Source organism: Tasmannia lanceolata, unplaced genomic scaffold (assembly GCF_043159265.1).
Source record: "Tasmannia lanceolata isolate RefF3 unplaced genomic scaffold, GAP_Taslan_0.1 ptg000002l, whole genome shotgun sequence".
NCBI lineage: Eukaryota > Viridiplantae > Streptophyta > Magnoliopsida > Canellales > Winteraceae > Tasmannia > Tasmannia lanceolata.
The window spans coordinates 8,718,689-8,746,350 of record NW_027518679.1 but is presented as its reverse complement, the minus strand read 5'-3'; the positions used below and the strand labels follow the sequence as shown (position 1 = coordinate 8,746,350).

Here is a 27,662-nt window from a genome sequence, read left to right as displayed (position 1 = left end):
AAATTGAAATTATATGGCTTTAATGGGTGCCTTTGTTAAAAGCATAAACGAGGGGGTAGGATTGAAAATATGTGAGTTGAATGGGTGCATTTGTTAAAAAAAGTCAAAAAAAAGTGATGTGTAATTCTCATAGAATTTTAAAAAAAATCGAAAAATTCTCAACTTTTCCATCCAGCTTATTATAGTAGAATAGTAGAAGTAGATTAGATGGGAGTGAATAATCCTACAAGGGTTGCGAATTTAATCGCCCAGAAAAAATCCTATCTCTATTTCCTTCTTAACGTCTTCCCTCCTTTGCCCGTAAAAACTGAAAGCGGGCATTTCAAATTCTAGGGTTTCTCAGAGCTCCTTGGTATTTCTCTAGTAAAATGATATTTCTCTGATTATTGGAGCACAAGAAAATTTCAGAGATATACATGTCTTCACCTTGTCCTTTCTGTCATCTATCCATCCCTTTACTGGAGCTTGAATTGTATGGTCTCTTTTCTAGCATATTTTTCTGATGTTGTTTAAATTTTTACATGACATCAATCTATATTTCCGTCATTGAGAGGAATTGACTGCTTATAGATTCAAGATTTCAGAACTTTGATTATTGCTATTACTTTATCGAAGTTTTCTCAACTTTAAAATATTCTAGAATATTGAGTAATTGATTTTTTTTTCTCTTCGGATTTGGCATTTGACACCGGAGAAACATGGACAGGCATGCAAACAATCACCTTGTGGAGGATGAACTAGCGAAGGACATGGAACTAGCGCAATGTATCGCATTGGCTCCAAGCCCTCTTAGAGTTGCTGTATGGTGTTTTTCACATCTTTTAAATCAGTGGATTCCATTCACAAGTATATATCAATTGGTAGACGTGTGTGACTGATGAAATCTGTTGTAATTTTATAGAAACTGAAGGATTTGCGGCTGTAATCCATTTGAATTTTGTAGTTGAAAAAATCCATATATTTGGGTTTTTTTTTTAACTGGATAGCGCTCGCCACATTTTAGGTGACAATTTCCGCGATTACTATAGTGAGATTGTGATGCTAAATTCAGCATTGGACATGGTGTATATTTCGTTGTATTTTCTGATTTTATTTGTTAGGGTTTTTTATGGTGTCAATCTCGACTTGGCTTTTCCTCACTTTCTTCTATATGCTATTTAGAAGTAACTTTAATGGAAGAGAAATTACCTTATCCTGCCGTCTTTTTTTCCGTGTTAATTTCTGCATAATTTTAGGGATGGGTCTGCATATCTCCGGGGCCAGTAACAGTAAAAATGGTACATGTACCACTGACGTGCATAGTCTTTCCATTTTACCAACCATCAGTTGCTCCAGACTTATTTGAAAGCACACTTTCCAATCATTATTTGCAATTTATTGTTAAGATCTGCATGCAGATTTATTAAATGTGGTTACATTTTTACCTATTTGCAGGATAAAGGAGTGTATTATGGTGAGTCATCACAATGTTTTGCTGAAGGGGCTCTGGAAACTAGTACCTCATGGTTTAATAGCAACTCTACTGATTGTGGAGAACGAAATGATCAAGAAAAAATCAGTTGTTTAATCGCTATGCAAATTAGGAGTATTTACTATAAAGTTGAAGGTGGCCTGATGGCCTTGTTGAAGAAGTGCTTGGAATTGGAGAATGAAAATTCAAGGAGTATCATTTCCTGTCATGTTGATCACTTTCAGAGTATTGAATCCGAAGACTCCGGGTGGGGTTGTGGATGGCGTAATATTCAAATGCTAAGCTCTCATTTGTTAATGCAAAGACAAGAAGTGAGGGAAGTTATGTTCAGCGGTTCAGGATTCATTCCAGATATCTCTTCACTCCAGAGATGGCTTGAGATTGCTTGGGAAATGGGTTTTGATACGTTTGGCTCAAATTCATTTAATCATAAAATTTATGGCTCAACAAAATGGATTGGAACTACTGAATGTGCGGCACTCTTTCGCTCTTTTGGGCTTCGGGCAAGGATCGCAGATTTTGGTTGTAAATCAATTGACACACATCCAAGGGCACAAGCAATGGGACGAAATATTAGAGGCAAAAGAAAATTAAAACAGGTTAATGGGCCAATGGACAAATTTCTGATCAGTGCAAATCATGGTATTTTCCCTGTGGATCCCATGAAGCATGAAAAACCTAGGCATTTAACTATGCAGAGTGAGGAGTATTTGACTAATTCCTTTCTCAAGAGCAATCATCCCATGAAAGGTCATGATACATTAAGTAAAGTTATTGCAAAGAAAGTCAATCGTCATCAATTACTTGTTGAATGGGTGTGGGATTATTTTGGCGACAGAGGCTTTAACAGATCTGGTGATTCACAACATGTTATTGTCAGTGAGAAAACGTGAGTAGTGATTCATCCCATTTGGGTCAGATCTAATATCACATCAATTACAATAAAATGGTGAACTGTGATAAACTATAGAGCCTAAGTTATGCTATATACATGTTTTTACTAAGAGGGTGGGACAATGCCTTTTTTTTTTATATGGTTATAATTTCATGGAGGTGCCAATAAACAGGCCTTTGTACTTCCAGCATGACGGTCATTCAAGAACTATTGTCGGGATTCAAATCCAGAAGAGACCAGACGGAATTGCAGAACGATACTCCCTTTTAATTTTAGATCCTAGTCAGGTACGTGATTATTTGTGTCTTTTAGTTTGAACATGATACATTTGCTTCTTATGTTAGATTTGCATTTGATGATTGGAAATAATTTATGTATTGGCAAGTCCAATGTTCGATAGAACATGGACTTGGTTTGAGTGGATCTTGTGTATTTTAATCTTGACACCATATTCTCAACGAAGATTGTCCACTATTTTTTGTTGGCTTGATATTTTGTAATCCCAACAAAATGCTAATTCTTATTGGAAGTTGCGGAAAAGATATTTTGAAATAAAAGAGTGTTTCATATATTATCACCAGGAAAAGCCTTTTGAATGCTACTAAAGAGTCACATTCCTAATTTCCTACTAGTTGTTGCTTTAGATGAAACACATTGCTTTGGGAACTGAAGATCTTTATTTTTTACCTACTAGAAGAAAAGTGGAGCATTTGAATGCTGTAAACATTTGATCACTTGGACATCAGTGATTCTCAATAATCAAGGAAGTGGTAATTGACATCCTTTTAAAAGCTAATTAACATCATTTTAAAAGCCGCAGTTGGCATATGCCATCAGGAATAATGCAACTCCAATTCCTTGTGTCATACACTTCAAGGTAAAATGCTCTTGGAGTTGAAACACATTCCTCACACCTTCCTTCTCGACTTTGTTGGACACATAACGCTTGGTTACAGTGGAATGGAATTGTGAAAAGAAGAATTTCTTTCGTGTTTACACACACACAAATATATATATATATATATATATATATATATATATATATATATATATATATATATATATATTATTTTATATTTTCTATCTCTCTTCAACTTAGATAACTTAGTCATAGCTAAGGGGTTGAAATTGAATTGGTTCAAATTTGAATTTGGCCTATGTCAACGGTCAAATTTCTTTTTCCTGACCGTTCGAGAGAACTGCTTTTCCTTTTCCTTCCTCTTTGTGGAAATTTTTTTCCTTCGGTTGCAGTTCACCGGAATACCGTTGGCCTTCATCGCCTTGAATGCTTTCGTTGCACATAGTGAAATTAATATCCTAGAAATGTTCTTCATTAATGCCATTGTCCTCAGGCACAACCTTAACATCCACTAAATAGCTTTTTCCTTCTATCTTTGTAACGACCCAATCTGGCGGGTCGCTACGAGCAACTCAACCTGACAAAATCACCATTTTATTTTTTATTTTTGAAAAGAAAAGACTTAGCAACATGAACTTATCATCTACAGTATTATTCGAAATAGAAATAGTCTTAACAACGATTAATTAAAAAAAATCATAGGTAGTATGAAACCTAACATAAACTCAAAGTCTTAAAACAAGCATATGAAACTCCACTAGCAAAAGAAATAAATTCGAGGGAAGTTGACGGATATCGTCATCTCCCTCTTCTTCACTATTTATTTTTTTCGACCCACTCCTTGGACTCAGGTTTCCTCATTTACGAATACTGCCTCTTCCACATTCTCCAGGGAAAAAATTACACAGTAGTTTGTGATAGAGACGGTACCAGTATTAGTTACCAATTAAGACAATAGATTTAAACAAATGTGTATAACTGTATATGCTAGAATTAACAAACCAAGATAAATAATAGAAATAAATGCTGAGTAGACATGCTGGAAATAGTAAATCCATAAGGCACAAGAATCAATTAAGGAATATTAAAACCATAAGAACGAAATAAAATCTACTATATCATCATAAAGAAATTTGAAACTTATTTAATCCATCTCTGGTTGATCATTATTGACATATCTTTTAACCCAAGACACTTCAGCTCCCATTAGCTTGTTGTCTTTGCCCACACGGTCCATTCCGTGGAGACGTTTTTCGATAGATCATATCACCTAGAGACTTATAGTCTTCATAGGATTCCGACATCAACGAGGGAGTTGCGCGATCCTCCCAAGTTGTATATTTATTTACTTATCTTTTCTTAATTATCCGAGGATGACTCTACGGCCTCCCATCACCCTTCCCCATTTTCATCTTTATTTCTTCTTTTATGTATTTCTTTCTTTTGACTGCTTAATCTTTTCATATGCTTAAATATGGGTGGTTATTGGGTTCATATCTTAATAAGCAATTAAAATTCTAGATGACATATGGTTGTACAATTTAAAAGAATTTAACGAGAAGTAAATAACATCTAACAACACACACAAGTCTTTACCACTATTGAATTAATTGAAATACCATACTAACGAGGTCTAGCTATCGCCTGCCTTTTAAACTTACGAACGTGGAAGAACACAACGGTCTCTGTTAGGGAGTAGATTAAAACAGTCCTGAAGTCAAATAATAGAGTGTAACAATGTGAGTTTAATTAAATCTAAATTTTCCAAACACCCACACACCTATACTACTAACTGCTGCCCTGTTTTGGGGCACCAATACACACAGAACACTAGGAGCTGCTACCTAGTTTTGAGGCATAGAACACACATATAAACACATAGAAAATCGTTAAGGGGTTTAATAAGAATTTCGCTGTTGGAATAGGCAACACGCACAAGTGATGAAATCATTTTTAAGGGTCCTTCGCATACCCACATCAAAATTAACTTAAAAGTCCTTTGCGCATAACACTTTAAAGTCTTACGAGCATAGTACTGATGAGCTAAGAAATACATACAAATCATCTAACCCACATGCGCATACCACAATGGAATAAGAAATGAAAGAAAATCATTTAAGGGTTTACACCAAGGTTACCAGGGTGGGAATCGAAAGCGGGATTCGGGATTCGAAAGCGGGAATCGAAGGCTCCGGGGATGGTTGGGAGCGGGAATTGTGGGTTCGCCGGAGAGTTGTCGGGGATTCGTCGGGGATTCGCTGGGGATTCGTCGGGAGTCGCCGTGGAGTTGGGAATCGCCGGGGATTCGTCGGGGATTCGCCTGGGAATCGCCTGTGGATCATGGTTCACAAAATTGGGAATCGGGGTTCCCCTAAAGTGGGAATCGGGGTTCCCATAAATTGGGAATCGGGGTTTCGACGAATCCGAGCCACGATTCCCAATTTTCAGGGACTCGATTCGATTCCCGAATCTGATCCGCGTTCCGGGGAATCGGGATTCCCCAGTCCAGGGAACGAATCTTGCTTCCTTGGTTTACACGCATGTCACTGATGAAATAGGGAATACACAAAAATCATTTATTGGCTTACACACATGTCACTGATGAGATAGAGAATACATAAAAATCCTTTAGTGGCTTATGCGTATATCACTGATAAGTTAGGGAGTATATAAAAATCATTTATTGGCTATGCGTACATCACTAATGAGATAGGGAATACATAAAAATTATTTATTGACTTATGTGTATATCACTGATGGAATTAAAATAATCTATTGGCTTAACCCTATGTGCATGTTTCTATTGAGATTAAATAAAAATATTTACGAAAAGTATTGATGTATTCTTATAGGCATACTACTGAAGAGATATAAAATACACTATAAATCATTCCTTGACCTTATGCACATATACACTGATGGAATCAAATACCATGTTAAAATTTCATTCTTTTGTAACCTTAATACACAAACTACTGTTGGAATAGAATTACAATAAAAATATATATATATTTGCAAGCCTGCATACATACAACTGTTGGAGATAAGAAGACTATATAAGATTTTATTTTTGATACTCTACACACACTGTTGAAAATAAAAAAACCATAAGAATCTCATTTTTTTTAAACACTCACCACTGTAGAAATCTAAAGCTATTTAAAATTTCCCCTTTTTTTATTGCTCTATGTACAAAATCCAAAATTATTTAGAATCTCCTTTCCACAGCCTATCTGTATAGATCTGATTTGAAGAAGTAACACACAAGCACACACTCATACATGGATTTTTGGGTTTGATAAATGACAGGGATAGATTGGGTACTTACTTGTTTAATGAAGAAAGAAAACAAAGAGGTTGAGTCTTCTCCTAAATCTCAAGCCAATCATTCAATGGAACTTCTCTTCCCCTTCTCTCTCTCTCTCTCTCTCTCTCTCTCTCTCTCTCTCTCTCAAAACTGGTGGGGGAAAGGAATACGTATATTTTTGTTGTTACTATTCTTTTTTCTTTTTTTTTTGCTTCTTTGGATGGGTTGCCCAATAAATGACGAGAGATATTGAAAGTTGCCAAAGATCCAATCTTTTTTGGTCTTATCAATAAGGTAATGTAGCTAATTAGTTGGGATTTAATTTTCAACAATAGGAAAGACCAAAAAAATGCGCACAATTCAAAATTTGAGTTGTGCGCACGATTCTCCCATCAGTGGAGAATCTGGAGATCGTGCAAATGACCACACTATTAGGGAACTTCCTATTTTACTTTAGATTTTTTGATCATATTCCAACGAATCAGAGAGTATAACTTATTTTTAGGTTTTTAAACAAATTGGAAGTGGGCCCACACTCCATTTAGGAGTGTACGCATGTTTCCCCATAAAAGGGAAAATGTGGGCCTCTTCCTCTTAATTATAGCCTTTTGTTTTCCATACTTTAAGTGAATTTTTCCATGAAAATTAATTTTTATGAAAAGTTTTCTATCCTTCCGTCACTTAGAGAATTATGTTTGAACCTTTCAATAGCCATTGATTCTAAGATCAATGGATCTAAGTTAATCAATGGAAAAAAGGGCTAAAATTTAAGATCGAGGGTTAATCAAAGGTGGATCTATGATCTCCACCCTCGAAAGTATGATCTAACTATCCAATGGCCTAAATCTTAAGGTTTCAAGGGAGAAGTTGAATAGCGATCATTACATTCTACCCCCTTAAAAGAATTTCGTCCCCGAAATTCCTCTCTTAATTCAAAAAACAAAAAAAAATTTACTTCAAGGGTTACACAACAAATTTTGGTATGGTAATATCTAGCAATGATTGTAAACACAAACGATATTACTAAATAACCAAGGGCGTACCTCCACATAACTTTGGAAAATTTTTTTGAACATCGGATTCTCGCTCCCAAGTAGCCTCCTCGACGCCATGGTGACGCTAAAGTACTTTGACAAGCGGAATCCTTCTATTCCTCAGGACCCTTTCTTTGCGCTCAAGAATACGCACCGGTCCTTCCGAGAAGGACCAATCCTCTCAGAGCTCCACCTCATCCTCCTCCAGTATATAGGACGGATCAGGGTGATAAAGGCGAAGCGTGGACACATGGAATACGTTATGCATCCGATCAAGATTTGGAGGCAACAACAGCTCATAAGCTCGAGCTCTGATCCGCCTAGTAATGCGATAGGGCCTGATATAACGAGGGCTTAACTTTCCTTTCCTACCGAATCGCATGACTGCCTTGAAATGCGAGATCTTAACAAATAGCATATCACCCACGGTAAACTCGAGCTCACGACATCGCTGGTCGGCGTAACTCTTCTGCCTACTTTGAGCTGTATTTAATCTTTCTCTGATCAAGGCTACCATCTCAGCAGTCTCTTGCACTAACTCCGGTCCAAGCAACTGCCTCTCACCAACTTCCACCCAACACAACGGGGATCTACAGACACGACCATAAAGGGCTTCAAAAGGAGCCATCTGGATGCTCTGCTGATAACAGTTATTATAAGCGAACTCATAAAGAGGTAAGTGTCGCTCCCAATCTCCCCCAAAATCAAGGATACAATCCCTCAAAAGCTCTTCTAAAATCTGATTTACCCTCTCCGTTTGACCATCGGTCTGAGGATGGTAGGCAGTGCTTTAATTCAGTTTTGATCCCAAAGCCTCATGTAGACTACGCCAAAAACCCGAAGTGAACCTGGTATCTCTGTTTGAGACGATAGATGCAGGCACACCATGCAATTTGATAATCTGCTCAACATAGATTTCTGACAACTTGTTCAAGGACCAAGTCTTCTTCACGGCAATGAAGTGGGCTGACTTAGTGAGACGGTCTACAATCACCCAGATACTATCAAATCCGTGCTTTGACCTAGGCAAACCCATGATGAAATCCATAGATATACTATCCCACTTCCACTCAGGGATGTCCAAAGGATTAAGAGTGCCTCCAGGTTTCTGATCTTCAATTTTTACTGTCTGGCACGTCAGACACTTGGAGACATAGTCAGCCACTTCCCTCTTCATTTCATTCCACCATAAATTCCTCTTCAGATCCCGATACATCTTGGTGCTACCCGGGTGAATGGTGTAGCGAGATTTGTTAGCCTCGTCCAAGATGTTATTCTTGAGTCCCTCTTTCGCTGGTACACAAGTCATGTCCTTAAAATACAAACAACCATCTGTCCCAACTGTAAAATCTGGTCTGGAATCTACTTCACTTTTCAGCTTCACAATCTCCGCACCATCAGCGTGGGCCGCTTTAATTGACTCCAAGAAATCTGATTGAATTCGAAGGTTTGCCAAAATTGACCTTTCCCCACTCTGCAAGTACCAAGGGTCAAGTCTCGAAACTGCTCAAGAAGTTTCCACTCTTCCAACATCAAAGAGGCAAGTCTAGCCCGACCTTGCCGGCTGAGAGCATCAGCCACAACATTGGCTTTCCCCGGATGGTAGCTCAGTGTAAAGTCATAATCCGTGAGGCTCTTGTGATCATTGAAGACCTCAAATTTCACTCCATAAAGGTAGTGGCGCCAGATCCTGAGTGCAAAAACTACAGCTGCCAACTCTAAGTCATGGGTGGGGTAGTTCACCTCATGCCTTTTTAACTGTCGAGATCCATAAGCGATCACCTTGCCAGCTTTCGTAAGTACACATCCCAGCCCTTTTTTAGAAGCGTCACTATAACTCACAAATTCCCCTCCTTCCGAAGGAAGTATTAGTACATGTGCAGAAGTGAGTTCCTTCTTCAACTCTTGGAAGCTACGCTCACATACTTCCGTCCAGACGAATTTTGCGTTCTTTCTAGTCAGTTTCGTCAATGGACCAGCCAATGTAGAAAATCCTTCTACGAATTTCCGGTAATAACCAGCCAATCCTAAGAAGCTCCTGATCTCAGTTGCACTGGTAGGTTGTTTCCACAATGTAACTGCCTCTACGTTTATAGGGTCGACTGAGATACCATCCTTAGAGACCACATGACCTAAGAATGTCACGCTCTCCAACCAGAACTCGCACTTGGAAAACTTGGCAAACAACTGATTCTGCCTTAATGTCTCAAGTGCTTGCCTCAGATGATTTGCATGATCCTCCCTGGACTTCGAATAGATGAGGATATCATCGATAAACACCACAACAAACAGATCCAGGAAGGGCTTGAAGATTCTGTTCATTACATCCATGAATATCGTTGGGGCATTTGTCAACCCAAACGGCATGACTACAAACTCAAAATGGCCATAACGGGTCCTGAATGCTATCTTAGGAATGTCCTCATCCCTGACTCGCAGTTGATGATACCCTGATATGAGATCAATTTTTGAAAAATGGCAAGCTCCTTGCAGCTGATCGAAGAGATCGTTAATCCTAAGCAGAGGATAACGATTTTTAATAGTCACTTTGTTCAGCTGCCGATAATCGATACATAGTCTGAGGCTACCATCCTTCTTCTTAACAAACAATACAGGTGCACCCATGGCGAAGAACTGCGCCTGATGAATCCCTTCTCCATTAACTCGGACAACTGTTCCTTGAGTTCCTTCAACTCGGCAGGGGCCATCCTATACGGTGCTTTGGAAATCGTCCTGGTCCCCGGCTCAATATCAATCGAGAAGTCAACCTCTCTGTGAGGAGGTACCTCAGATAGGTCTTCTGGAAAAACATCCAGAAACTCATTCACCACAGGGATGTTGGCTGTTGAGGGTCCCTGGCTGTCGTCGTCCTTCTTCACATAAGCCAAGTAACACACACACCCTTTGCTGATCAGCTTCTAAGCCTTAACTGCCGCTCTCAGTCTGATCCTCCGAGGGCGCTTCACACCCTCAAATACAAATTCATCCTCCCCAGGAATGCAGAATCTGACCACCTTGTGGAAACAGTCAATGTTGACATGGTATGAGGCCAGCCAGTCCATTCCTAGGATGACCTTGAAGTCATTCATGTCTTACAAGGTCTCCCAGAAGTTCCCTATCTCCAACTTTGATCACACAACCTTTACAAACAACTTTAGCAAGGACCACATCTCCTACTGGTGTCACCACCCTTAAGGGGTAAAATAAGGGTACATGTTTTAAACCTAATTCCTTCACAAAGGTATGAGATATAAAAGAGAGTGGAACCAGAATCAATCAATATATCAGCTGATATGCCATTAATAAGGAGCTGACCTTCAATGATGGCGTCAGAAGCCGCTGCGTCCTGATGAGTGAGAGCAAAGACTCTGTTGGCGGGGCTGGAGGAGTACTCTTCGTCTGATTCTGAAAACAGCCCTGATTCCCTTTCCATTGAACCTGCTGCTGTGGAGGGGGGCGAGGCTGAGCCTGCTGCTGTGGTAGTAGAGGGCGAGGCTGAGCATACTGAGCCTCCTTAGGACAATCCTTCCACCTGTGGCTAGGATCCCCACAGGTATAACACACACTCATAGTTCTCCAACATTGCCCTGCGTGCGACTTCCCACAATGAGGACACAACACCTTTGTCTGGTTTGATCCTCCTTCAGTTTTGGGCTTTTTCGTCGGGGTCCCTGATTTCTGGGAGCTGAAGGCTGAGACCTGGCTGTCTGCAAGATCCTCTCTGTCTCATCTGCCACCTTGGCCTTCTCACAGGTCTCTACTAAGGCGCGCACTCCAAGATTAACGATACTCGCCATGATGGGAGGGCGAAGACTGTCAATAAATTTTCTGACCTTATCCCTTTCTATAGCGGCATACCCAGGCGCATAGCGAGATAGCTCTCTGAATTTGGCCCCATATTGAGCCACGGTCATGCTGCCCTGCTTCAAGTTTGCGAACTGCCCTGCTAGCCGATCCTTAAAATGTGCTGGAAAGTACGGCTCGTTGAAAGAAGCCTTGAGCTGAACCCAGGTCTCTCCTCTGATAGCAAGGTAAGCCTGCTCCATAGTCTGCCACCATATGCCTGCCGCTCCCTGCACTAAAAAGGGGGCAAGTCTAACCCTCTGAGCATCAGTACACTACAGGACAGCGAAGATCCTCTCTACTGCTACCAACCAGCGCTCTGCCTCCATTGGATCACCTGACCCATCAAACTCAGGGGGATGGAAATTCTTGAACTGTCTATGGATCTGCGAGGCCTCATCCCGAACCCTGGGCTCCTGTCGAGCTGCCAAATTTGCTGCGATGGTCTGCAAAGCTGTTTGATTGGCAGCTTGGTTAGCTGCTTGAGCCTGAGCCTAGCCTCTCAGAAGCTCTGCAATCATTTGCAATGGGTCCTGACCCCGACCCTCTTCACTCTGGTCCTCAGCGGTACTAGGGTTTCCCCTCCTATGATATGTTCGGGATGGTTGCATCTGCAAGATGAACAAACTCAATGTTAGTTGAAAATACCAAAGAGTAGGTCCATAAATTTTAACTCATAGCAATTAAGTAGATTGGAAGACTTTATACACACACACACACACACACACACACACATATATATATATATATATATATATATATATATATATATATATATATATTTGATCCTTAGGAGGGTTGTGTTTTTATTTGAGGGAGATTTTAGTGCACTATGAAGGTATATGGCTCTTAAATTTGTTATGTGCTGCCCAATTAATAAATTTCCTAGACATAACCAAGACTCGCACACCAGGGTTCTCACTGACTGAACCTGGCGGCTCTGATACCACAACTGTAACGACCCAATCTGATGGGTCGCTACGAGCAACTCAACCTGACAAAATCACCATTTTATTTTTTTATTTTTAAAAAAGAAAAGACTTAGCAACATGAACTTGTCATCTACAATATTATTCGAAATAGAAATAGTCTTAACAACGATTAATCAAAAAAATCATAAGTAGTCTGAAACCCAACATAAACTCAAAGTCTCAAAACAAACATATGAAACTCCACTAGCAAAAGAAAAAAATTCCAGGGAAGTTGACGGATATCGTCGTCTCCCTCTTCTTCACTATTTATTTTTTCACCCACTCTTTGGACTCAGGTTTCCTCATTTACGAACGCTCCCTCTTCCACATTCTCCATACCTGGGGGGGAAAAATTGGGTTACACAGTAGTTTGTGATAGAGACGGTACCAGTATTAGTTACTAATTAGGACAATAGATTTAAACAAATGTGTATATGCTAGAATTAACAAACCAAGATAAATAATAGAAATAAATGCTGAGTAGACATGCTGGAAATAGTAAATCCATAAGGCACAAGAATCAATCAAGGAATATAAAACCATAAGAACGGAATAAAATCTACTATACCATCATAAAGAAATCTGAAACTTATTTAATCCATTTCTGGTTGATCATTATTAACATATCATTTAACCCAAGACACTCCAGCTCCCATTAGCTTGTTGTCTTTGTCCACACGGTCCATTCCGCGGAGGCGTTTTTGGATACATCATACCGCCTAGAGACTTATAGCCTTCATAAGATTCCGACATCAACGAGGGAGTTGCACGACCCTCCCAAATTGTATATTTACTTAATTATCCGAGGATGGCTCTACGGCCTCCCATCACCCTTCCCCATTTTCATCTTCATTTCTTCTTTCATGTATTTCTTTCTTTTGTCTGCTTAATCTTTTCATATGCTTAAATAGGGGTGGTTATTGGGTTCACATCTTAAGAAGCAATTAAAATTCTAAATGACATATGGTTGAACAATTTAAAAGAACTTAACGAGAAGTAAATATCATCTAACAACACACACAAGTCTTTATCACTATTGAATTAATTGAAATACCATACTAACGAGGTCTAGCTATCACCTGCCTTTTAAACTTACGAACGTGGAAGAACATAACGGTCTCTGTTAAGGAGTAGAGTAAAGCAGTCCTGAAGTCAAATAATAGAGTGTAACAGTGTGAGTTTAATTAAATCTAAATTTTCCAAACACCCACACACCTACACTACTAACTGCTGCCCTGTTTTGGGGCACCAATACACACAGAACACTAGGAGCTGCTGCCTAGTTTTGAGGCATAGAACACACATATAAACACATAAAAATCGTTAAGGGGTTTAATAAGAATTTCGCTTTTGGAATAGGCAACACGCACAAGTGATGAAATCATTTTTAAGGGTCCTTCGCATACCCACATCAAAATTAACTTAAAAGTCCTTTGCGCATAACACTTTAAAGTCTTACGGGCATAGTACTGATGAGCTAAGAAATACATACAGATCATCTAACCCACATGCGCATACCACAATGGAATAAGAAATGAAAGAAAATCATTTAATGGTTTACACGCATGTCACTGATGAAATAGGGAATATACAAAAATCATTTATTGGCTTACACGCATGTCACTGATTTGATAGAGAATACATAAAAATCCTGTAGTGGCTTATGCGTATATCACTGATCAGTTAGGGAGTATATAAAAATCATTTATTGGCTATGCGTACATCACTAATGAGATAGGGAATACATAAAAATTATTTATTGACTTATGTGTATATCACTGATGGAATTAAAAAAATCTATTGGCTTAACCCTATGTGCATGTTTCTATTGAGATTAAATAAAAATATTTACGAAAAGTATTGATGTATCCTTATAGGCATACTACTGAAGAGATATAAAATACACTATAAATCATTCCTTGACCTTATGCACATATACACTGATGGAATTGAAAATCATGTTAAAATTTCGTTCTTTTGTAACCCTAATACACAAACTACTGTTGGAATAGAATTACATTAAAAATATATATATATATATATATATATATATATATATATATTTGCAAGCCTGCATGCATACAACTGTTGGAGATAAGAAGACTATATAAGATTTTATTTTTGATACTCTACACACACTATTGAAAATAAAAAAACCATAAGAATTTCATTTTTTTTAAACACTCACCACTGTAGAAATCTAAAGCTATTTAAAATTTCCCCTTTTTTTTACTCTATATACAAAATCGAAAATTATTTAGAATCTCCTTTCCACAGCCTATCTATATAGATCTGATTTGAAGAAGTAACACACAAGCACACACTCATACATGGATTTTTTTGGTTTGATAATGATAAATGACAGGGATATATAGTGTACTTGTTTAATGAAGAAAGAAAATAAAGGGGTTGAGTCTTCTCCTAAATCTCAAGCCAATCATTCAATGGAACTTCTCTCTCTCTCTCTCTCTCTCTCTCTCTCTCTCTCTCTCTCTCTCTCTCTCTCTCTCTCTCTCTCTAAACTGGGCGTGAGTGGGGGAAAGGAATACGTATATTTTTGTTGTTGCTATTCTTTTTTTTTTGTTTCATTGGATGGGTTGCTCAATAAATGACGAGAGATATTGGAAGTTGCCACAAGATCCAACCTTTTTTTATCTTATCAATAAGGTAATGTATCTAATTAGCTGGGATTTAATTTTCAACAATAGGAAAGACCAAAAAAATGCGCACAATTCAAAATTTGAGCTGTGCGCACGATTCTCCCATCAGTGGTGATTGTGCAAATGACCACACTATTCGGGAACTTCCTATTTTATCTCCCATTCACTCCTTTTTGATTGGTCAATAAATATTCCCAATAATATCTCAATATACTTTAGATTTTTTTATCATATTTCAACGAATCACAGAGTATAACTTATTTTTAGGTTTTTAAACAAATTGGAAGTGGGCCCACACTCCATTTAGGAGTGTACGCACGTTTCCCCATAAAAGGGAAAACATGGGCCTCTTCCTCTTAATTATAGCCTTTTGTTTTCCATACTTTAAGTGAATTTTTCCGTGAAAATTAATTTTTATGAAATGTTTTCCATCCTTCCCTCACTTAGAGAATTATGTTAGAACCTTTCAATGGCCATTGATTCTAAGATCAATGGATCTAAGTTAATCAATGGAAAAAGGACTAAAATTCAAGATCGAGGGTTGATCAAAGGTGGATAGATGATCTCCACCCTCGAAAGTATGATCTAACGATCCAATGGCCTAAATCTTAAGGTTTAAAGGGGGAAGTTGAATGGCGATCATTACATTCTTCAAGCTAAAAGATGGTGGCAAATTTTTCCAGTTTGTGGTGAGGACTTTTATAGATGCAAAGGCTAAGCAGTGGTCATGGTCCCCAGATAATTTAACTTATAGGACCTGACCAAGGTATTTGCCCATAGCTTCAAGAGATGGAGATGTCCATGCATGTAGAGGAATATCGTAAAATCTAATCCATATAGTCTTTGTTCTTGTATTGAGAGCTGGTTTCAATGTTTGGAGGGAAGAGACATGACCCCCAAAAGCGTCTTCTCCATGGCATAACACCCGAGATGCTTGGGCTTTTGAGTCGAAGGAGAATAAGACCTCCACTAGGCTGATCTTAAAAGGTTTCGGGAGATCTGGAATCTCCCAGGATTTTTTGGCCCATTTCCAGACCACATCAAGGTTCCAAGAGTTGCCTTTCATACAACCCACTAGACATCTCCTTAAAACTACCTTACGCTCCACTGTCTCAGCTGAGTTGATATGAATTATAGGAAATCTGCTATAGATTCCGTCACTTCGGGCTCCCTCCTCCCTGCTAGGGTCCAGAGGAACACCCTTTCCAGGGGTCCTAAATTTTTGCTCATGTTGCACTTCCGGCAATAACGTCGTTGACCAAAATTGAAATATCCACCTCATAGCAGCGCCAATCACGACCTGTTCGCAGTGGGTGGATTGTCCTTCTATTTTCTTCATACCATCTATCAGTTGTTCTCCAATTGCCTATTGGAGTGGTGTGGCCCTGGTCAACCCTATCGTACCCATGGTTACGCCGCGGCGAGGTTTGGGCCGATGCTTTAATATTTTTCCTTTTCCGATAAGTATAAGACTTTTTCTGCAGCCATCCTTCTGCAATTTCAGCGCTTGAAGGGCATCTAGAACTGAGTATCCGGCGTTAATAAGGTCTAGATATTCATCTTTCAATCCCTCTATTCCATACCCACAAACACAATTGCCCCTTCCGTTAGAGTTTCCCAAGTAGGTCACACCCGGAGATCCCCCCTTGCGGTGACCAAATGTCTACTCTGGCAGAGCATGACTCCTGCCATTTCATCCACTATGATACTCCTCCCGACTGCCAAGGAGATCTGGGATCACACTGCTGTCACCTATTCTGGGGTTGAGAACTCACCTGTATCTGTGCCACTTATTCCTAGTGGATGCGTCTGCGACATGGTGACATGTCCCTTGAGACTCACTATGGGTAGTTTTTCTCGTTATGTCAGCAACTTGACATTTTTTGCCTCTCACTTCTGATGTGAATGTTCTCCGTCGACAGCTAGAACAAATTCGAGTGGTGCATTATCCTGAGAGCCTGGGTCCTGCGTTTACGCACCTTCATTATCAGATTCTTGGCTCCGGCACTATTTCATCGTTACGTGAGGCCTATTCTCGTGCGCAGCTGTGCCTTGGTGAGTCACCATCCAGCCTCTCCTTTGATAGTTCGGCTGTCGTAGCTTCTAATGGTATTGGTGGTTCCAGGCCACCGAGAGGAGGTGGCTCCTTTTCCAGAGCTCGTGGTGGTGGCCGTGTTGGTGGTGGATGTGGCTGTCCTTATTGTACCCACTGCCATGGTGATGGCCACCAGATTGAGACGTGCTATACGCTTCATCCAAAGATTTGCCCACGTTGATCAGCTCATCTTACCGCTACTGGCTTTTCTGACACCGTGACTTCTGCCCCCGGTTCTACTTCAGTTAATGAGTCCTTCAGCTTTACGAGGGCAGATTATGAGGAGCTGCAACGCTTTCGACAGAGTGCTTCCCAGCCCACTGCCGGGTTTGCTCAGCCAGGTAGTTCACCCACGAGCTTACTCTCTAGCTCCGGGTCCTAGATTATTGACTCGGGAGCCTCCAATCATATGACTGGTAACTCATCTCAGCTATCTTCTTTTCGCTCTTTTTCCACTGGCTCTCAGACCATTACCCTCGCTGATGGGTCCACTTCCCCCAAATACTGGTATTGGTATAATATGCCCTTCGCCTACTATTTCATTATCATCTGTACTATGTGTCCCTAAATCTCCGTTTAGTTTACTTTCTGTCAGTCAATTAACGAAAAATCTTCAGTGTTCTATCTCATTTTATCCCTCTTATTATTTGTTTTAGGATCTTTTGACTGGGAAGACGATTGGATCGGGTTGTTTGGTGGATGGACTTTATCTCATTGACTGTAGCTCTTCTCCTACCGTTTTGCATAGCTCTGTTGACGCCTATCAATGGCACTGCCGTCTTGGTCACCCTTCTCTTCAGCGACTTCAACAGACTTCCTTTGTTCCTACTTCTGTCTCTTCGTGCCAGTGCGAGTCTTGTGAACTCGAGAAGCACCACCGAGTGTCCTTTCCTTCCCGAGTCATTAGTCAAGTTGATAGTCCTTTTCTTTTAGTTCATTCAGATGTATGGGGACCCTCTAGGGTCGCGTCCAATAATGGATTTAAGTATTTCATAGTTTTTATTGATGACTATTCGCGTCTGACATTGGTGTATTTGTTGAAATACCGCTCTCAGGTCTTCACTGCTTTTCAGAATTTCCATGAAATAAAGAATCAGTTTAATTGCAATATTAAATGTCTTCGTACTGATAATGCTCGGAAAATTTTCTCTTCCACGCATGAGTTTCAGGATTATCTTTCATCTAATGGAATTCTTCACCAATCCTCCTGTGCCTACACGTCACAGCAGAATGGTGTCGCTGAAAGGAAACTAAGGTATTTACTTGAAGTTACTCGAACCATCATGTTTCAGATGTGAGTTCCTAAGTCATTTTGGGGGGAAGCAGTCTTAACATCATGTTTTCTTGCGAATCTCCTTCCATCTTCTGTACTTCGTGGATCCTCTCCCTTTCAGGTCTTATATCCTCAGCAGGATCCGTTCCCTCTCACACCTCGGGTCTTTGGGTGTGTTTGCTTCGTCCATCATCTATGTCCTTGTCGGGACAAACTCGATCATAGGTCAGAACGGTGTGTCTTTTTGGGTTACTCTAGAACTCAAAAAGGCTACCGTTGCTATAGTCCTCGACTACGTCGATGGTTTGTGTCAGCTGATGTTAACTTTTTTGAATCTGAGGCATTTTTTAGCCCTTCATCTGCTCCTATTACAAGTCCCTTGGAACCTGAGGCACCATTATCTCTTCCTTCGATTCCTGACTCGGTTCCGATATACTCACAAGTCACAGCCTCCCACTATGGATGTTATGCTGCCATCACCTTCCATACCAGTGGCTCCACCACCAGTTACCAAACACTATCGGCGACGTTTGCAGAAAGATGGACCTCCACCTCCTTCACTCGAACCATCGCCTTCATCTGTCGAGGTCCCTGACTTGCCTACTCAGGTATCTTCTTTACCCTCCTCTGTCATTACTTCCGACTCTCCTATTGCATCTCGCACTCGTTCCCATTCTACAGCACATCCTATCTCTCACTTTGTTTCTTATGATCGTCTGACTCTTTCTTTCCAAGCCTTTGTGTCATCCTTGTCTTCTGTTGTGTTACCACAGTCATTACAGGAGGCTCTCTAACATCCTGGCTGGCGCGCTGCTACGGATCTAGAAATGGGTGCACTCCGTTCGAACCAGACATGGGATCTTGTTCCTCTTCCTGCTGGTGCTCGATTAGTAGGCTGTCGTTGGGTGTTCTCCATCAAGTATTTACCTGATGGGACGGTTGAAAGGTTGAAGGCCCGTCTGGTTGCTAAGGGTTATACTCAAACCTTTGGGGTTGACTACCATGAGACATTCTCACCAGTTGTGAAGATTCCTTTAGTGCGAGTTATACTCTCCATGGCAGTTAATAATGGTTGGGCACTACATCAGTTAGACGTCAAGAATGCCTTCTTACATGGCGACCTCCATGAGGAAGTTTATATGGAGCAGCCTCTAGGGTATGCTGCTTAGGGGGAGATGTCCTCCTTTGGTTGCCGCCTTAAGAAATCACGTATGGCTTGAAACAATCTCCACGGGCATGGTTTGGTAGATTCAGTGAGGCCGTCATGCGCTTTGGGCTTAGACAATGTGCAGCAGACCATTCAATGTTCAGTCATCAGTCTTCTGCAGGGTGCATTCTGTTGATTGTGTATATTGACGACATCATCATTACAGGTAGTAACTCAGTGGGAATACAGAGGCTGAAGACTTACTTACAAAAAGAGGTTGCTACAAAGGACTTGGGCCGTCTTAGATACTTTCTTGGGATAGAGGTGGCATATTCCTATCATGGGATATCTCTATCACAGAGGAAATATGTGTTGGACTCACTAGAAGAAACAGAAAACCTTGGGGTAAAACCTCTATCTGCACCTATGGATCCCAATGTAAAGCTAATTGCAGAGGAAGGGGATCTGTTGGAAAACCCGGGCAGGCATAGAAGACTGGTAGGTAAACTCATATACCTTACAATCACTCGCCCAGATATATCTTATGCTGTAGGAGTGGTTAGTCAATACATGAGATCCCCACGTACCTCACATTGGAATGCAGTAATACAGATTCTTAAATACCTAAAGGGTGCACCTGGAAAAGGTCTATTATTCAAGAGACATGGTCATATGCGAATTGAAGGATTCTCTGATGCTGATTGGGCTGGGTCTCCTGCAGATAAGAGATCAACTACCGGGTACTGTACCTTTGTAGGAGGTAACCTTGTATCGTGGAAGAGCAAAAAAGCAGGACGTCATTGCCAAGTCTAGTGCTGAGGCAGAATATAGAGCGATGGCACACACGAGTACAGAGATTATCTGGTTGAGATCGCTTTTATCTGAGATCGGGGTCGTATCTACATCTCCTTCACAGTTGCATTGTGATAACAAGGTTGCTATCTACATTGCAACAAATCCGGTCTTTCATGAATGCACCAAACACATCGAAGTCGATTGTCACTTCATTCGTCAGAGGATTCAGAAAGGAGAAATTTGTTCTGTCTTTACTCGGTCTACAGATCAGTTGGCTGATATGTTCACAAAGCCATTAAGTAAAGCAAAGTTGAGTGATATCTGTAAAAAGCTAGGAATGTATAATTTATACATTCCAGCTTGAGGGGGAATGTTAGAATAAGTATAGTTCATAGTAGAAATCAATAGTATGGCCCTCAATATGACAATGGGTACAATAATGAGGCCCTTGTCCACCTGTGACACGGCCTCCCTCTAAATCACGACCACCGCCACGGCCGTGACGCCCACGACCCCGGCCAAACCGATCTCTACCACCGCCAGAATGATCACCCCAACATAAGTGGCAAGAGCTAAACCATCAATGCTAGCCTCGCTGGTCCCAACAACCCTCATGGAGCGCTGTATTTGGGAGAAGACCTTAGTGTGAGAGAGTAGGGACACCGAGCGAACAATCGGCCGTCGAATCGGTAGAAAGTCAGGGCCCAATGCATCAAGGAATTTGACAACTCGTAAGTCCTCTTGACGCTTGGCAAGGACGACATGATCCACTGTAAGGGGCATATATAAATCAAGTTGTTGACATAGGGCGACATACAGACTGTAGAAGTCTGCCACAGACTTGTCCCCACGCTGGAGGCCCATCCACTCAGAATAAGCGTCACAAATACATGTGAGATTATTAACCCTAAAATACAAGGTCCCAGCATACTGCCAGATGTCCTTTGATGACTTAAGATCCATCATCGTTCCTGTCACTTGTGGTTCCATACTATATCCATGGTTTTAAATTTTGGCCGTAATGCGAAATTTCGGATTTTGGTAGGGACTGAAATTTAAAAATTTCGGCCGAAATGACCGAAATTTCGGTTTTAAATTTCAGATTCGGTAGATGTTGAAACCGAAACTGAAACCGAAATTTCAATCCTCGACTATATCACAGAAGAGTCTTGATCAGCACATCATCCTGGCGCCACTTAGCATAGGATAATTTATATCGGCAGAATGGCGGTCACGTTCAATAAAATCAACCTTACCATGCGCAAGTAGATAGGTCTCAACAACCATACACCAAGGAGGGTAATTTGACCCATTAAGCTTGATGGAGGTCATCTGTGGGAAAGGAGCCTCCACTGAAGAACTAGAAGAGGGAGCAGAAGGTGGAGTCGTCATGATGACACCAACCAACAAGGTAAAAGAAAACGAAATGCAACAAACGACAACAAAGAAAAGCAAACGAATAGAGGAGAAGGGCGATCAGCACTTGAGCCCACTCACCATGACGCGGTTCCGTAACATAGAACCACGAAAAACAATGAGGAAGGAGATCACCATACTGGATTTTAGTCGCAAAACAACGAGGAAAATGATAGAAGAGAGAATTTAGTTCATTAAAGAGCGAGTTGTAGATGTAAAAGCAATCAAAGGATAGGGCTTTGGAGATTTACAGCAATAGGGATATGATTTAGGAACTGATTTTTAGAGTTTTAGAGTGTTTATGGCAATGGTGAGAGATGTAGGTTAGAGTTAGGGCTGAAAAAGAATGTTAGGGTTAGGGTTGAAGGAATGGGAATGGGAATGGATGGAGTGGGTTAGGGTTTGGGATTTGGGCATGGAGAATGGGATTTGGGGATGGATTTTTTTAGAAATGGAAGAGTGGGTTAGGGTTTGGGATTTGGGAATGGAGAATGGATGGAGAATGGGATTTGGGGATGTGCGCAAGTTGAAAATGGGTTTTGGGGGTGTGCGCTAGTTGAAGATGGGTTTTGGGGTTGTGCTATAATGGAGGGTGGGGAGGAGGGTGTACGGTAATGGTAGAAGGGTGTCTTCAAGAGGGATGCGCTGATGCAATGAGAGGGATGCACTGATGCGGAAGTGGGAGGGGATGTGAATGGGAGAGTTACGCTAATGCGTAAGATAGAGGAGTGCGGAGGGTTGCGCTAATGCACAAGGCGCTGATGGGTGAGGGTTTACAGGGAGGGTTGCGCTAATGCAGCAAGGACCGTAGGTGGTGGTAGAGGCTCCCAAGTGGTGGTCCCTAGGGTATCAAAACCCTAGGGCTCTGATACCATGTTGCGTGGAAGATAGAAGAAGAGAATAGAGAAAAATGAGAGAGAGTGTCGTCTTCCCCTCGCTAATGTGTGTGTGACACCCACAAAGCATCTAACACCCACAAAGCATCTTATTTACCTGATTATTTCATGTATTCACTCAATCTTTTATTTTGCTTATATCACTAAAAAAGATTTTTTGTTTCATGTATGGCATAACATGGTCTCTTTTGTCTGAACTTTCAGAGAACCGAAGCTTTGGAAAGATATCTTAGAGAGAATTCTGGATGGCAGAAACTTATAAAACGAGGGGTGCACACACTGAAGAAGCCTCAGTACCAGGTTAAACTTCTCATATTTTGTTTCCTTCAGTGTACTTTAATTCGACAATTAGTTATTTATATGTTGTTTCTGGTCTTTAGTTATGTTATGTTGATCCTGGGATTGCCCATGGAGAGGAGATGGAGCAGCTTAAGACCATAGATAGCATCTTCTTAGAAGCGTAGGAGATTGGAATTTCAATCAATGAACCCATGCAATTGTGTAAGGTAATATGGCTTTTTGTTTATATTCAGTTCTATGTCATGGTTGGAAATAATTGTCATTGTCTCCATTGTCTGCTCTTTTATTCATTTTAGGGAAAGTTACAGAATTCCCTAGCATAATGTTTAGTGCCTAGGTGACATATATAGACAACCTATCATTTACAAGTTTTAACTTCCAGTCAATTTTTACATAATGGAAGAACCTTAACATAATTATCTATCACTTAGCTCTCTTATGTACTGGAGATGGAACAATCTTTCATAAACTCCCTCAGTTGCTGCAGTTAAGGTTGAATGCATAGTTTTGAATTTCAGCCGAAATCCGTAATTTCAGCCGAAATATTTCGGTTTCGGTTTGGACCGAAACTGAAATTACATTGAATCGGATTTTTACATGATTTCCTCGAAATTTCTGCCGAAATTTTGTTTTTCACCCTTATTTACAAAATTTCTACAGAAATGTTAAAAGATTTCCACCGAAATGGCAGAAATTTCCACTGAAATTTTATACATTTCAGTGGAAATTTAAAAAACAAAAACCGAAATTTTGTCAAAATTTTACATGATTTCGGCCGACATTTCCACCGACGGTGGTGGCCGAAACCGACACCAAAAATGACATTTAAAACCTTGGTTGAATGATGACCCATTTTTGACAACCTCTCCTTTATCCTTCACCACAATTTTATCTGAATTCATTACAGTGGAAAGCTTACGTGCAACTGTAATGTGGATGCTTTTAGACAATAATGGAACAGACTTCGTTGTTGATCCTAAAGCAATCATTACTCCTCCTTCAGGCACTGCATCAACTGCAGTTGTAGCTTCATCTAGCATTAAAACTGCACCATCCCTACTTGGGTTCTCAATAATCTCAGGTTAAATTCTTTTATGTACTTCCCATCTACCGTAATTCTTCCTTTGCGAGGATGATAAAACCTTAGCGAATGAGCCAAAGCGGATGTTTTCGCTGCTCCACTGGGTCCGACCAGTGCTACCTTCAATCCAGCTCAATTGATAAACTGAAATTATTTAGTATAAACATTTCTTGCCTCAATGTGAAATTGAAACTGACCTTTTCAAACTCCATTATGCATTCAATTCTTTCCTAGTTTGAATTTTCCAGCATATCTGCGTCAATGTCAGTCCTCTGATCAAGTGTTGGGAATGAGGTGTTAGTGTGTTACTATGCAGATTGTGAAGACTATTGTGGGGATTAGCATGCATAGCTCTATGATCGAAGGGACCGAGCGAGAAAATCTGATATGACCTTGTTTCGTTCTCGAAGGTGGCTTGATTATTATCTACCAAAATGGTGGTGGTGTAGCACAAGGCAATGGCATGGGTAATGTTCCATAAGCAAAGTGATAACCCTTGACTAATCCCGCACTTAATAGTCTCAATCCTGCTAAGAGATAACCCTTGATTAATCCAGTACTTAATAGTCTCAATCCTGCTCCTCATCATCGGCTTAGCTTTCTCGATTATTTGTTCTTCGTGGGTAGATTCAGAGGTGGGAGAGACAAGTTCTTGATGAGTGGCAGAAAAATCACCTGAGAATCCTTTGGCTTGCTTGGCTTGAATAAGGCCATTAATAAAGACAAAATGCATGACAGCCCAAGCTACTATTCCCATTCTCCAGTTAACAATAACGGTCACATCTAGAATGGAAAAGATCCATTGAATGATGTCTGACATAAGGTCAAAGACTATGGTTTTGATCATGGAGGTGTCATTGATGATCCATGAAGTAAGGAAACCCGCATTGTTTTTGGATTTCTCAAACCATGCTATCTCATTATGGAGCCCCTGTTCGAATGCCTTATCAGATTATCGGGATTATGACAGGAAGACCAGAGCCTATGATCTTAATCAATACTCTATGAGCATTAGAGACATCAAGATTTTATGGAATTACTAAACAAGAATGTCTTGATAGAGTAGAGCTAGAAGAATTGGATTCTTATTTATGACATCATAATTTAGGGGGCTTGCCTTAGATTGGTGTTTAATATGGAAGCAGAAATAACGCATAAAGGGAAAACCATCTCTCATTCGTTGAATTGATATGAGTAATCATTTTGAAAAAGTTCGTTGCAAAGACTTTTTTTCAGTAGTGTAAAATACTACAACCTAGAATGATTCTGGAGGTGAAAGCCAAGAAAGCTAAAGCTTGTGTGATAACAAGAGACTAAGTTACTTCAACCATCCAGATCAAGGCTTGTATGTGATGATTGATAGCACGAAAAGTGCTCAATTTGAAGCAAAAGACGAGGGCTGTACTTGATATTCAACGATAATTTCTGCAGTATCTGGCTCACTTACGTTACTTAAGAATTAAGAAAGTAACCATCATGCTTCAGAATTAGTTATGTCAGATGATGACCCATGAACATTATGAGGATCAAGAGGGCAATAAACATTATTGCTTATTCAACTCGCCTAGAAGAGGTGAATGGTTTGACAGTCAGTAGGAGCTTCAAATCACGACAACAAAGTCACCGATCGGTGTGTTTTGATCCCTAATGAATTTTTACTACTTAATCAGGAACACATGCGCAAGAGTCTACAAATCTAATGAAAATGAAAAAATCAGGATTTTTCTTCCCAAGTTGTTTCGGTATACGGAGTACATTGAAGGCGGACCTTGTGATCAGATTACTTCAAACCAACAACATAATTGCCCAAAACTTCTTGTGCGTTGGAAATACTTAGTCTCCTATTTGCAAACTATGCAAGGATCAGAGCCAACAGACTCCTACCCTTCATGCCAATCATTATTTGATGGGGTTGAGTTTTTTTTACAACGGGAGAATATGATAGGGACCATCATACAACCCATATTTAAAATTTAAGTGTTTTTAAAGTGTTTTTTTAAGTCTTTTAAAGTCATGGTGGGGTGCTAGAGTCGTTTTTCATCAAAATCTCTTGAGTTGTTTGAGTTATGAGTATTTTAAATAGGCCCCATAGATTTATTATGAAAATTTTAGACGAGGAGAGTCTTTAAGTCATTATAGGGTATTTTAGTCGAAAAGGTATTACGTTTTTGTTTAGAGTTATAACTTTCTAATTCTCTTTCTTTTCTTATATATATTTATGTAGCCTCATGGCACTTTTATTTGATGCTATGCAATGATGAAATGAATAAATATTTGACATTTTTTTCTCTCTTGTGTGGATGTGATGCCTTTTCTGAAGTCCGATGCTTCATATAGTTCAGTTTCTACTCCTAAACTCTTGACTTTCTTTCTGTTATCTTTTCCTCTCTCCTTTTTTTTTTTTTTTGAATGGTTATCTTTTCCTCTCTCCTCTTCCCCTTTATCTTCTCTCAATTGGGATTACAAGCCGGCACCACCTTATCCTTCTTACTTCATGTATCATTTTCTCCTTCTCTCCTCTTTCTTCTCACATCCCTTTCTGTCCAGTTTCATTTCTCTTTCCTTCTGTTTCTTTCTTCACCATTTCCGGTTGGGTTCTATTAGAAATGGAGTTAGGGTTTGAAGAGAGGAAGAAGAAGAGGAATAGAGATATGGAGAGTCTACACTAGGGAGCTCCCATGTAAATGATGTATATATAAGGCCCAACTAGGGCAACCAAGTACAATGACTACAATACCCTCTCTCTAACATGTAATGACTAAACTACCCCTATTACATATTATTCAACACTCCCCCTCAAGCTAAGTGTATATACGATGAAGCTCCTGCTTGTTACAAAGAACTACATCAACAACTAAAAAAGTACAATAAGCTCATACACATTCAGCTTGGTATAACACTCGTCGTCAAGCTGGTGTGGTACATACATAATGAAAAATATAAACAAAAGACAAAGGCCACCATGAACATCATCGAGATCTATGGCCATAAAAAAAAGCAGCTCCCCCTGAGGTAGCACAACGGCGAGAGCAAGCACAACTGGGTCTCCCCTTGAAGGAGAACCCGACAATAAGTCTAGAACCATGAAGGATCGAACTGAGGCACCTCGGCAGGGGAATAACAACGATCCATCGAGCAAAAAAAGGGAGCACACCAATGGGTGCGCACAATAAACATCGGCGAAGTAGCAAAATGCCAAGTGAAGAGGATAACAACCGATGGGGAAACCATTGGAGACAAGGTCGACAGGAACACCGTCGCTTGGAGAGAAAGGAAGAGAGAGAGAGAGAGAGAGAGAGAGAGAGAGAGAGAAACATGGGTAGCCAACAAACGATGGGGAAACCATCGTCTGGAGATTAGGTCGACGGCATGAACATTGTCGCCTGAAAAGATAAGAAGAATGAAAGAGGATAACCAACCAATGATGGGGAAATCATCGTCTGGTGACAAGGTCGACGGCATGAACATCGTCGCCTGAAGATAGGAAGAAAATGAGGGAAAAGATAAACCAACCAACGATGGGGACACCATCGCCTGGAGATTAGGTCGACGACATGAACATCGTCTCCTGAAAAGAGCCGACCAACGATGGGGAAACCATCGCCCGGAAAAGAGAGGT

At 40.4% G+C, this 27,662-nt stretch overlaps 1 protein-coding gene across 3 annotated transcripts in view; it reads left to right on the top strand.

Moving 5' to 3' along the window:
* The first annotated feature begins 225 nt into the window (after positions 1-225).
* The window catches only part of LOC143882356 (Peptidase C78, ubiquitin fold modifier-specific peptidase 1/ 2), a 38,234-nt gene continuing 10,797 nt past the window's right edge, over positions 226-27,662 (top strand). For 2 of the 3 annotated variants that reach the window (XM_077385903.1, XM_077385911.1), the window contains exons 1-6: positions 226-472; positions 707-800; positions 1,435-2,360; positions 2,539-2,653; positions 22,867-22,962; positions 23,043-23,168. In XM_077385903.1, the coding sequence (XP_077242018.1) occupies positions 417-472; positions 707-800; positions 1,435-2,360; positions 2,539-2,653; positions 22,867-22,962; positions 23,043-23,126 (1,371 nt within the window). In that variant the 5' untranslated portion in view covers positions 226-416 and the 3' untranslated portion in view covers positions 23,127-23,168. Of the gene's footprint in view, positions 473-706; positions 801-1,434; positions 2,361-2,538; positions 2,654-22,866; positions 22,963-23,042; positions 23,169-27,662 lie in introns of those variants that run through there. The other variant, XM_077385918.1, reaches the window with a different exon arrangement.